Source organism: Pagrus major, chromosome 12 (assembly GCF_040436345.1).
Source record: "Pagrus major chromosome 12, Pma_NU_1.0".
NCBI lineage: Eukaryota > Metazoa > Chordata > Actinopteri > Spariformes > Sparidae > Pagrus > Pagrus major.
In genome coordinates, this window is record NC_133226.1 from 21,517,312 (window position 1) to 21,530,342 (window position 13,031).

The following is a 13,031-nucleotide window of genomic DNA, read 5'->3' on the forward strand; positions in this document are numbered from 1 at the left end:
AAAAAAGAAAAAAAGGGGGGCAAGATAAGAGGTCTCTCCCGGGAGGCCTGCACTGTATTTCAGCTGCCGTACTAGCTGAACTTTAATGTGTTTCATAATACTGAAATGTTACAGAGAGAATGAGCAGACCTAGTTCAGCGCTGTCTCTCTTCAGGGAGGGAGTATCCTTGATTTTCAAAGTCCACTCCCCTGCTGCCTGCTCCCCCCAGCAGTGAGCCGTCATGAATTCCCAGTTCTGAAATCCCTCAGTGGAGTCGTCAAGAGGCCTAAACCACAACACTGCATAATCATCATCATCATCATCATACTACTTCTACTACTTCTACTACTACTACTACTACTACTACTGCTACTGCTGCTTGTGTTGCTACTACTACTACCACCATACTACTACTACTATGACTACCACCATACTACTACTACTACTGCTACTACTACTACTACTACTACTGCTGCTTGTGTTGCTGTTACTACACTACTATTACTAGTACTTCCACCATTACTACACCTACTACTACCATTACTACTACTACTACTACAGTAACTACTACCATTACTACTACTACTACTACTACAGTAACTACCACCATTACTACTACTACTACTACTACCAACTACTATGCTTCTACTGCTTCTAATACTAATACTACTACTACTGCTGCTGCTTGTGTTGCTACTACTACTACTACTACTACTGCTGCTTGTGTTGCTACTACTACTACTACTACTAGTGCTGCTGCTGCTTGTGTTGCTACTACTACTACTACTACTACTGCTGCCTGTGTTGCTACTACTACTACTACTACTGCTGCCTGTGTTGCTACTACTACTACTACTACTGCTGCCTGTGTTGCTACTACTACTGCTGCTGCTGCTTGTGTAGCTACTACTACTACTACTACTACTACTGCTGCTTGTGTTGCTACTACTGCTGCTGCTGCTGCTTGTATAGCTACTACTACTACTACTACTACTACTGCTGCTTGTGTTGCTACTACTGCTGCTGCTACTACTACTACTGCTACTGCTACTGCTACTACTACTACTACTACTACTAACACTACTACTACTACTACTACTGCTGCTTGTGTTGCTACTACTACTACTACTACTGCTGCCTGTGTTGCTACTACTACTACTACTGCTGCTGCCTGTGTTGCTACTAATACTACTACTACTGCTGCCTGTGTTGCTACTACTACTACTACTACTGCTGCTGCTTGTGTTGCTACTACTACTGCTGCTGCTGCTTGTGTAGCTACTACTACTACTACTACTACTACTGCTGCTTGTGTTGCTACTACTGCTGCTGCTGCTGCTTGTGTAGCTACTACTACTACTACTACTACTACTGCTGCTTGTGTTGCTACTACTGCTGCTGCTACTACTACTACTGCTACTGCTACTGCTACTACTACTACTACTACTACTACTAACACTACTACTACTACTACTACTGCGGCCTGTGTAGCTATTACTACTACTACTGCTGCCTGTGTTGCTACTACTACTACTACTGCTACTACTACTACTACTACCACCACAACTACTACCATTACTACTACCACAACTACTACCATTACTACTACTACCACTACCATTACTACGACTACTACTACTACTACTACTACTACCACTACTACTACTACTACTACTACTACTACCACTACTACTAAGCCACTACTAGTACTACCACTACCGCTTATTACCACGAAAAGTAATAAGTAACAGTTCATCACATGATACTAAGGTGTAGGTCTGTCACTATGATACTATGACGACTTTCACATGGTACACAGAAATTTCACTTAATTTCAGTAAATGTGAAATTATGGATAGAACTTAACTTTAATCGACACTCAGAGGCTCTCTGGTTGCTAATTTGCAGCGTATTTTTAGAATTGCAGAGTTGGCCTAAAGTAAGACACTGCATGCAGCAGAAATTTGCCAGATATTAATTTTGCCAGAAACTTGCCCAAATACCAGTTCTCTGATCCCCTGCGATTTTCTAGTAGTGATTGCCAGAATCCACATTTTTTCCCCTAATGCAACAAGGTGCCAGGCTGATGAAATTTAGCACTGTGCTTTGCTCCAAATGAAAAAGTGTGGCCCACAGATTGCTGCTGCACGTAGTAACCATGAGGTAAAGCCAGAGGGGGAGTGTTGTAATATTCTAGTTTCCACACATCCTGTTCTTGATTGAGCATTGCTCTTAGTTACCTGTTTGCCAGCAGCTGCGACACGGTGCCTGAAGGTGATGTGAGCGTAATGGAAAGGTCGCCGCGATGCCCGTGAGTGATGGTAACACGGACGACGACATGCTCCACATAAACAACGTGCTGCAGGGGCCTGCCGGAGCAGCCTGCGCTCTCATGCACAGACGTCAGCACGGAGCCGGGATGAATAGCTCTGTGAGGAGACGGGGAGAATAAAGAGACGCAGTGAGCAGCAGAGATGAGAGAGGAGGCAGAAAACAAGGGAGAGATATAAGCAGAGGAGCAATAAAGAAAATGACACCCATTAAAGTGTGTGAGAGAAAGCCGTGCGAGAGCTGAGACAGAAATAGATAAAGTGTGATAAAAGCGGAGGAATCAAGGGAAGCCCCGGCTCAAAGCGGAGATCTCTCGCAGTGCGGCTGGTCTGATACCTTCTCAACTGGATGGGGGCCTCCTCCACGCACTCATGCTGCGAGGGAACTTGTTTCCAGCGCTCAGCCTCCTTCACCATGCTCTCAGCATCCAGCAGGCCAAAGCCATATAGGTGGCTCACTGACACACACACACACACACATATACACCACAATAGCTGGGGCATAAAAAGCGCTGTAACTTATAAAAGACATCACACTCTCCTGAGACTTTGTGGGCGTTTATTACTGTTCTTCTCACAGTATCTCATTAGTTTGCATGCACGCTGTTTGATAGTTTCCCTAAAAAGAGCTGAGAGAACATTTACCAAAATATGCTTATCAAGCTTAACTTATCTTCTTTATTATTATACGTTTTGGGAGGATTGCCATTAAAAGACATCATGCAATTATTCATTTCCTCCAAACTACTTGCAACTACTGAAATAGAAAACAGCTTGGAATTAGAAATTTAGCTGAAACCTAGTGGGAATACCTTTGTATCCAGCTCCATTAACGTGCCAGTCAGGAGCAATAAGAGGATGAGATTTTGATGTTCGGACGATAATGTGCTGCACATCCCTCCAGGTTAGCAGAGGGCTGAGAAAAGGTCAAACGGACAATCATTATCCGATCATTACCCGGTCATACCTGTTAACTCTGCCTGCATGTATGGATTTTGTATGTGGGGGAGATGCTTACTTGGCGTCCAGAGTGAGAGCGATGATGCCTGCGGCCACGGAGGAGGAGAGGGAGGTCTCAGATTTAGCCCGGCTGCAGCTCTGCCGTGGACCCAGCGTTGCCTGTCGAGGACACCAGATCTGTTCAGCTTTAATAATTAACAGTATTCACCTGCGGTTATACAGGACTGTGCCTTTCTCTGCTGGGTGGCTCCAATAAAGGAGGCCACACAAGACTTTTATACAGCAGAGTGTTATGATATATACCATCTACCATAATGTTATATCCTTTTGTCAAGCATTAAAAGGTCCCATAAGTAGTGCTAGGTGCTATATAAATACTGCGCAAGTATGAAGTATGAAAAAATATTCCCCCCAGTGTATTGCCATAAACTGTAATCCCATTACAAAATGACGTATACTATGATCCAGATCTAGTGAACTGGCTGGACATTAGCACATTATTTGCTATTCGACGCCATTAACTTTACATAAAACCATGTTTTGTTTATTTTCAAAATGTTCAAGCTTGAATTTCCTCCTTTCATTTTTGATTCTTTTTGCCATCTGGCCGAACACCATTAGGTTTCTTTTTTATCATATTTTTATTACCTCCACCTTGTGTTTTCAGCCATGTCCATTAATGGGTTGGTTTGTTGGCTGGTTGGTTTTTTTCAGCAGGATTACACAAAAACTACTTAACAGATTTCTATGAAACTTGCATGGAGGATGGGTCTCGACTCAGAATAGACCCCATTAACTTTTGGTGCATATCCGGATAAATAGACGGAACCAGGAGGGTTTTCTCACTTTCTTTAGCATTGCGAAATGGGCATTTTTGTTAATATCTCAGGGAATAATGCATTGATCTTGATGAAGTAGATCAGGCGTATTTAGGTGGCTGGTATCTTAGATCTGGTGAGTGTAAATTATGGTTGAGCAGTTATGTGTGGTTTCAGATTTAGAGTGATGGGCTGTGGGATGGATTAAAGGAAACTGACATTTGTTCCCAGCTGGTTTAAGTTTAAGATGGTTTATTAAACTCAACTCATCACACTACTGTGTCACTTTCTTTGTTTTGGATTAGTTTAAATCCAACAGTACCTGTGGGTACTCTGCGTGTACTGCTGCAGCCTGTACTTTTACGCTTCGAGTCTGCTCTTCTGCGTTTTTTTGTTTTATTCTACTATTAATCTTAATTCATACACTTTCATGGTGCCACCTGACCTTCCTGACTTTTTTAAATGACAAATTACACATCAAGTACTTTAAGAGATAGCGTTGTATTGCCAGGTTTGCATATTTGTGGTGTGTGCATGTTGTCAGGTGTGCTAAACAGGAGATTTTGCAGAAAGAAAACACAAGTGGAAAAGCCCTCAGTGAGCCCTGAGGCCAGAGGAGTAGCTCTCAGTGTTCATCCAATTAACTCTAATGAGGCGCCTAACTCTGTTTAACCATGACCCCGGCAAATTACCTGAAGTGAGGTAAGTATCTGCCATCTGACTCCATACCACACATTTATTAAAAAACAAAATTCTGTCTGACGGGGATGTGATTTACATCAACACACAGTCTACTGAAATAAATACAGTATCTGGAGACAACGTGCTGGTGTTGCTCTTTCATTGATACCGTTTCCCAACAGCCACGTAATTACATACTGCATAATTAGTCTTTCTCTGGTGCGCTGCCACGCAAAAACACAAAACTTGCTAATCAATCAGGCAAAAAAAGTAGAAGTAGGACGGATTCCATAGGGAAATCTATTTAAAGAAGATTGTCATTTGGCCATATTGTCTATGCTGGCATGCTACTGTAAGCCTCCTGTGTCTAAGTTTAGCCTCAAGGATGTTTACAAAGGTTCCTACTGTATAATTAAAAGAGCTTCATCTGCCGACGTGCCTTACAACACAGTTCCTCTGACGGCTTTAAGTGTAAATAAACTATGGCTCCAAAAATAGTCGGCATCTGTTGAAGTGAATGGAACAAATACTGTACCACGCGAGGTTATAGAAAAACAACAGCGGGGTCGAACTAGTTAATTTCACTTCTTCTTGTGTCTTGTGAATTTAAAAGTTGTCATTTTACCAGAAAGAAAGTTCATATGGAGCACGTCTGGGGCGTATTTGTTTGATTGACAGGTGTCTCAGACCATCACACTCAACTGCAGAAGTTGTCGCGCTTGATCGCCCAAAACACGGCTCCCCCTCAGCCTGCGTCTCGTTTCCCAAATGTGTTTTTTCTGGCTTTAAGCAGCTGGCATCTCTTCGAGTTCAACCAAAGTTAGAAGTGTCGTCATTAAATATGATGTAAAAAGGGATTTTCAGATGTGTTGTTAAATCAAAAGAGAGAACAAACATGTTTGCAAATATGTCATAAATGCTCCTCCAGCCTCCGAACTTCTGGAAGGGGGTGGCTGTTATGTCTTCAGAGGCTTGAAGGCAACAAAACGAATATCAAAACAGAGCACAGAAGTCAGTTCTTTCGTAATCTCTGTCAACTCGACTGCGGCAAAAGCATTTTATTCTCAGTTTTAAATACGTTTGTAGTTGGAGTTACATGTGAGATGTCGGTAGCTTCAAATATTTCATATTTCATATTGAAATACTTTATTTTATGAGTTTTCTTGAAAAGAACGATACAGGTTGAGACGAATTAAAGGGAAAACAGGAAGTCCTTGGGGTGGAAAGCTCCAGTTAAACACAAGCAAATAAAAATGAGTTATTTTTTATTTCGTTATTTATTATTTTTGGAAACATTTTTTTTCCATTAATGTGCAATTGTGTGCTTGTGTGTTGACAATTTCTACCTTTCTACCTGATTGAGGAGGACCTATTGGCAGAAAAGGAATATAATAGTTTCAAGGTTTTTTTTTAAAATTATTATTCACTCATGAAAACATAATGATGACTAAGAATCGCTGTGTTTTTGTTACCTTAACATGAGACTTTTATATCTACTCAGTGAGCAGGTCCTCTTCCATGGAGTAAGCCATGGTGCACCGCTGTGTTTCTACAGTAGCCCAGAACGAACTAACCAAACACTGGCTCTGGAGGGGGACTTTTTTTTACCAAGAGGGGAATTCAGTTGGTTGTAATCTGCAACCTCACCGCTAATCCTACATACTGGTCCTTTAAAGACTCTCCGGTTTACCTTGATTGTTAAGAGGACACTTACTAGCAGAACACTGTCTATTTTCCTTATTAGAAGTACTGAATTGTATAGTTTACTTTTTCAAGAAAATTCATCTTTTATCTTATCATTATTTTGTGTGTGTCTGTGTGTCTTCATTGATAGGACAGCTGAAGACACGACAGGAAGAGAGATCTGGGACAACGTGCAGCAAAGGGCTGCGGGTCGGCATCAAACCGCCACTGCTTAGCTGCTGTTAAGGATTCAGGCTTTGTACATGAGGCCTGTGCTCTACCAGGTAAGCTAGGTGCCCCAGGAACATTAGATAGAAATTACACACCTACAATGCTATACATACATACCCATCTCAGCACAACTTATATCTTCTGGTACTAAACCAAGACACTGAAGATGTTCCTCGTGTGACTCACAGCCTCCACTCACCATTTCCTCCGGCTCCCCACCAGTGAAAGCTGTCGTCAGTGTGGAGGAGCACTGCTCCAGGTAATCTGGCTGGCTGCCCCGCTGAGTGCTGCTGCTGACAGAGATAGTGTAGATACTGCTGCAGTAGCCGTCACATGAGCAATGGTCACCTCTTAGCCCTCCGCTCCCTGACGCCCAGACGAAAACAGAGCCCCTCCCGTGCCGGCCCTGAGATGAATTGGGGAAGCAGACAGAGGTCTTTAATTCATCAATGATATTTACACATCGATAAGGAGAAAAGATGAAGTACACATAAACAAATATCAAGCGCTTATTCTCGCTCTCTCTCACTGTTTTGACGCCATTTTGTAAAGCAAGACGAGTCAGAGGTCCAGGTCCCTCCAAAGTGGCCCCGTCATCTTCTGGCCCCCAGCTGGCTAAGTAGATATCAATACGCTGTGGTCTGAAGCTCAGTGACTGGGCCTCTGCGATGTCGGTCACATCTCCATCCAGCATACGGATACCTAAGGGCGAAGGGGACAGAAGAGTTATGATAATGTTAAAAAACTTTGACCTCTATTAGTCCTTCGGTTTACGCGCCGTCACATGGACTCACCGCCTATCCGTGCCTGGAAAGAGACTCCAACCGTGCAGTGAGAGTAATCTGCAGCCGCAGCAACCATCCCTGCACACTGAGTCCCATGGCTTGGAAGGAAGGAGGAGAACATCAGAACATGGGGTTAGATGCATATGCATGAGGAGAAAGACGTGCTATTTCCGTTACATCAAACCAGTGAGAAGACTGAATTCAGACTGGGGAATTTGCATATCCATATATGCATGTAATGACTGAAAAATGGAAAGAAAAGCATGCATTAATTAAAAAGGAATAGAAACCGCTAAACAGGTGCAAAGGGAAATCAAGAAATATGGAAGTACTCACTAGTTAGAAGCATCGCTGGAATAATTCGGAGAGGGATCGCGGTCTTGTCCATTCACATCATAACTGGCGAGAGGATCCTGAATCAGATGGATAGTAAGTAGCAGCGCATAATAAGACGCCAGCGGCTATCTGTCTCTGTTTTCATCAGACAAATCACAAAGAGCATTATTCACCAGTCCACTCGACAGTTAAGTGGATCAGACGTTAAATGTCCATTCCAATACTCTTGGCCGGCCTTTCCAAACCTTTGGCCCAAAAGCTCTGCTTGCAATATCTGTCCCAGCTCTGCGCTCTTACACTTAAGAGCTCTGCCAAATTGCTTATGATTAATGTCCCCTTCCCGAGAACGGCGTCCCATCCCAGGGCACTTACATAATTTGGCTCAAGATCCGGATGCTCCCTCTCAATGCCATCATCTAGGACAGACACCACCACACCCTTCCCAGTGTACCCTCTCCTCCAGGCCTCCGCAATGTTCATACGAGACGGGCAGCCTTTGGACTCGCTGCAGTGCTGTGGAGCAAATAGTGGGACATCAAATTCAGCCCTTAGGAGTAAAGAATAAATCAGGCTCTATTTTGGGCTCTGTCTGTCTGGGTTTGTGTGTCTGTGTTTCAGACTTGAGCTCTGTAAAGGGAAAAAAAAATAAAAAGATCTGACTCACATTGTGCCAGAGGCTGTTCCACATTGAGTCATTGTAGTGCAGCGTCCGGGTGCGGCTGGACTGAGGAGGAGCGGTGGGAAGGTGTTTGGTCTTTGGGCCAATAGAGTAGATGGTACTGGTTCTGGGGTTCCTCTTTGTTCTTCTCTGGATAACCTGCTGTTGGAGCCATTCCACCTTAAAAAAGGAACACACGGGGTACTTGTACAGATGTCCACCACTTTGGCTCACGTCTCAGCAACTACAGGATGGATCGCCATGACATTTTTGTTCAGACATGCACGTTCGTCTGAAGATGAATCCTAAAGCTTTGGTGATCCTCTGACTTTTAATCTAGCGCCACCAACAGGTCACATTTTTCACTTCTCTGGTAAAATCTTCCTTAGTAGATGAACTCTTATGACTTTGTTGATCCTCTTCTTTTACTGTGGCGCCCACAAGGTTCACAAATCTTTAATTTGTCCAATATTTCCCTTAATGTCCAAATGCCTTGACATTCACCAACATTCTCACAGGCCTCACCGTTAATCTTGTTTGCAACTTTAAGGAAAATTCTGGTTTGTAGAATCTTGTGTGTACATCTTTTTTTCATAGTTAAGGCCATTATCTCTATGATAATATTTTACTTGCTAAAGTAACTGCTGACATGTGGGAAAATGGGGACATTGCTACAACAAAATCCAACAGGAATTGAAGTAATCTAATTATTTTTTTTGAGAAAAAACCCAAAGTATGCACACCCAAAACAATGGTAGTAGTCTGTAATGGACCGTTTGTTAGCCTCCTGTTTGTCATCCTCGCAGAGGACATATTGTTATGTTGATAAAAGTGTCAGATTTACCATTTTTATTCATTTTTTAAATATGGGATCTTGCTTGCAGAAAAAAAGCAGCGTTCTCATGGTCCGTCTGTCAAATTCTGGCGTCTGAAATTGCTGGCAGATGTGAGCTGTAGCTAGCTAGACTTAGTGGAACAAAAATATAAGATCCAACTTATAAACTGCGATTATCTTTAAATCTGGTGTGTGATATCGGGCATTATGTTGGACATCTTCATCTTCTTTGTGAGGCCGCGATGTGCAGAGTTGAGTATGTAGAAGAGGCCGGTACATGAACATGTGTGTGTGCTTCTGTGTTTGCAGGCAGGGAGGGAACATGCAGCTGATTAATAATCCAGCAGATCCTTCCAATATCCCTTTACCATACCTTGGTCTCCTTGGCGATGCGAGCAGTCACTTCTTCGTTGGGCACATTGGACCTCTTCGCTGTCCCGTGGTGCCGAAATCTGTAATAACTCTTCAGGCCTCCGATCTGGTGCAAAACAGACATCAAACCCTCTAAATTAATTTGTTTTCAGGTAAAGGTGTGCTGTTCATCCTGCTCTGCCACTGTGCTAAACAGCTGTTAAATTATGAAACTGCCTTTGGTGTCTTTCATTAAGGCAGCTACCTTACACCTGTGATAGTTTTTCAGGCGATGGCAACCTGAGCCACGAGACTCCAGCCACACTGCCGCTCATGCGTGTCCACAATGCCGTGACGTAAACAGAGCTTTTTTAATATATAAGAAGAGATCCGCTGGCAATTTGTGTTTGATAACAACGTGTCATAGCTCGGCCTTTTTCTGTGGCTGACAAGAATAAATCGTAGTGCTGATTTATTCTCCGATGTCTCCGTTCTGAAATTTACTTTTGACTTCTGACCTCAGCAATATAAAGCAAAGTGTCTTTCCAGTTTCAAAGGGTTCTCGTTCATATCACGTGTAGCGAAACATGGACTCCACACCTGCAACTTTCATTACACCACCTATCCCCGGGGAGTACATGTGTTGAATTTTATTGGCCTGGGCTCGATAACTCACTCTGTTTTATTTATTTGCTTTATTATTTATTGATTTTTGCTTTTATTTGCTCATTCTCTGGGTGCATCGACGTGTCCTGTCTGATTGATTTCTGTTTCTTTCCCTTTCGTGCACATGAGTGCTGACAACTTCTTTGTGACCCTTATTAAAATGGCAATAAAGTCCTGCATCTTGGTTCTTGGAGGTTTAACTGTTTGGATAATTAATATTTTAAGGTCAGGGTTAGAATAATGCAATGAAGGTGAGAGGTGAGAGAACAAATTAGATTTTTTTGGCATCTTGGTATCCATCTCACACCCACGAACATCCCGACAGGCTTGTAATGTGATGTGTAATGAGCAGCTGCTGACTCCTGATAGAAAAAGTTCTGCAGGACTCCACAAAATTAAAATTCAACAGTCTATATGATTAAGCTAATATTTTAACTTCATCGTGCAGTGCTTAGTGGAAGTTTAGCCCTACTTCTACCGGTTATATTTATCACATTTAGCACATTAATCATCTACTGCGGCTATAAAAGCTACACTTGAACAGTCAAATATGATCAAGTTGAACAGAAATTAAACATATGGGCACTTTTAGTTTCTGCCTGGCAGATGGTGGACAATGGATTCCAAACACAAAGGAATTAAAGGAGCTATGTGTGAGAACTTTACTTAAAACATTCAAAACTTCACTCAAGTTAAACAGAAGAAATAACACATTAAATATGTCTATTCTCCGTTTGCACAGTGTAGTGTGAAGTATATTTGCTTTACGAACTGCACGTCCTTTTGCTTTAGGTGCTAACTCTACAGCATACGTCTAAAGTTATCTCAGTGCCTTTGTCATCCATAACTTGGTGCAAAAACTTGCTTCAAAAAGCTCTGAATATAAACACAAGGCCGCCGTATCAGTCCATCAGAAAAGCAGACATTACTTCTGTGAGGGTTTATAGTTTTGCAGGCAGAGCACAGCTGGTCTTGTGAGAACTGTGGACAGGCCGGCTCTGCCCGCAGCTGACCCGCCACCCGGCCTGTTCGCTCAAGATAGGAACCCAGAGACACAATAACTATCACATCGGCTGAAATGAAACTTCAGTATCGTGATAGACTTAGCCATACCGCCCAGGCCTATTATAATAAAATATTATAATACAATTTATCCTAGTACTTGATTTGGATATTTACATATGTGGCAGTCTGATGACACTATTAGCCTTGATCATTATTAAAAATCGACATCATTTAGTGACAATGGTGGGTTGTTGGGTTTTTTTAGATTCAAGACATTAGTTTGCCGTTTTGCTGTAGATCAACCTGTTCAGTGGGATGAGGCCTAGCTTGAGGCTTGATGACTAAAGGCGTTCACACTCTGAGCTTCACTGTATATCTACGTAGACTTAGACAGAGTGAGAAATTAAACAACTTAAACAAAAATTCAGGTCATGACTGCAAATGCTCGGCACAGAATGCCCCTGTATGGACTTTCTTCTACAGGCCTACAGCATGTTTGATCACACCTACCTGACCCATGTTAGTAAATCCATATTTCTCTGCTATCCTGTTGACAGTCTCCCGGTCAGCTCTTATTCTGATCGCCCAGTCGTTGGTGTAAATCGTCGCATGACAGAAGTGGAGGAGAGTTCCCATCCACAGCGCGTAAAAACGCACCATCACTGCAGAGATACAGAGGCTTCCACTAATTAGACGGTGCCAAGGTGTTTTACGCGTCGTCCCTGCACACTGTTCTCCTGAGGAAAGTGTTTCTCATTGCAGAAAGTTTTACAAATTAAGTCGCAAAGGAGCCAGTTTCACGAGATGCTGCGCAGAAACGCAAGGATCGTCTCTGCTGAAGCTGTCAAGACTTGACTCTCCTTCACAGGGAACAAGCAGCTATCAAGTTACTGCTTCAACATGGGAGCCTGGGATCAGCTGTAGTGTGTCCATTGTTAGGATCCGACCTGTTGCTGCAGCCCACACCGTCCATATGGGACAGCTTCCTGTTTATGTTGCACTCTGATTAAACAGACCAGACAGGCTTCACTCCTCATGAAGAGCCCTGTGATCCCTGTCAAGCCAGTGTTGTAAAAACTACTTCAAGTAAGTAAAAAGTAAAAAGTAAAAAAAAAAGTGACTTTCTGTCTCATATGTTTTACTTTTATCTTATATTTTTGACTTTTTATCTCATATGTATGACTTTTTATCTCATAATTTTAACTTTTATATCATAATTTTGTCTTTTTATCTCATACTTTGAACTTTTATCTCATAATTTTGACTTTTTATCTCATACTTTGAACTTTTATCTCATATTTATTGCTTTTTTATCTCATCATTTTAACTTTTTATCTCATAATTTTGACTTTTTATCTCATATTTATTACTTTTTATCTCATAATTTTAACTTTTTAACTCATAATTTTGACTTTTATCTCATACTTTGAACTTTTATCTCATATTTATTACTTTTTATCTCATCATTTTAACTTTTTATCTAATAATTTTGACTTTTATCTCATACTTTGAACTTTTATCTCATATTTATTACTTTTTATCTCATAATTTTAACTTTTTATCTCATATTTATTACTTTTTATCTAATAATTTTGACTTTTATCTCATAATTTTGACTTTTTATCTCATAATTTTGACTTTTTATCTCATACTTTGAACTTTTATCTCATATTTATTACTTTTTATCTCATAATTTTTACTTTTTATCTAAT

General features: G+C 41.6%; 1 protein-coding gene across 1 annotated transcript in view; it reads right to left on the reverse strand.

Moving 5' to 3' along the window:
- Positions 1 to 12,189, reverse strand: part of pcsk5a (proprotein convertase subtilisin/kexin type 5a) — a 31,432-nt gene extending 19,243 nt beyond the window's left edge. Inside the window, exons 1-13 of the mRNA XM_073478021.1 lie at positions 11,830 to 12,189; positions 9,671 to 9,775; positions 8,469 to 8,642; positions 8,177 to 8,317; positions 7,805 to 7,881; positions 7,478 to 7,566; positions 7,213 to 7,385; positions 6,883 to 7,089; positions 3,329 to 3,429; positions 3,123 to 3,226; positions 2,648 to 2,768; positions 2,221 to 2,409; positions 130 to 266 (exon numbers count right to left, since the gene is read on the reverse strand). Coding sequence (XP_073334122.1) covers positions 130 to 266; positions 2,221 to 2,409; positions 2,648 to 2,768; positions 3,123 to 3,226; positions 3,329 to 3,429; positions 6,883 to 7,089; positions 7,213 to 7,385; positions 7,478 to 7,566; positions 7,805 to 7,881; positions 8,177 to 8,317; positions 8,469 to 8,642; positions 9,671 to 9,775; positions 11,830 to 11,979 — 1,768 coding nt within the window. The 5' untranslated portion in view covers positions 11,980 to 12,189. The remainder of the gene's footprint in view (positions 1 to 129; positions 267 to 2,220; positions 2,410 to 2,647; positions 2,769 to 3,122; positions 3,227 to 3,328; positions 3,430 to 6,882; positions 7,090 to 7,212; positions 7,386 to 7,477; positions 7,567 to 7,804; positions 7,882 to 8,176; positions 8,318 to 8,468; positions 8,643 to 9,670; positions 9,776 to 11,829) is intronic.
- Between the last annotated feature and the right edge of the window lie 842 nt (positions 12,190 to 13,031).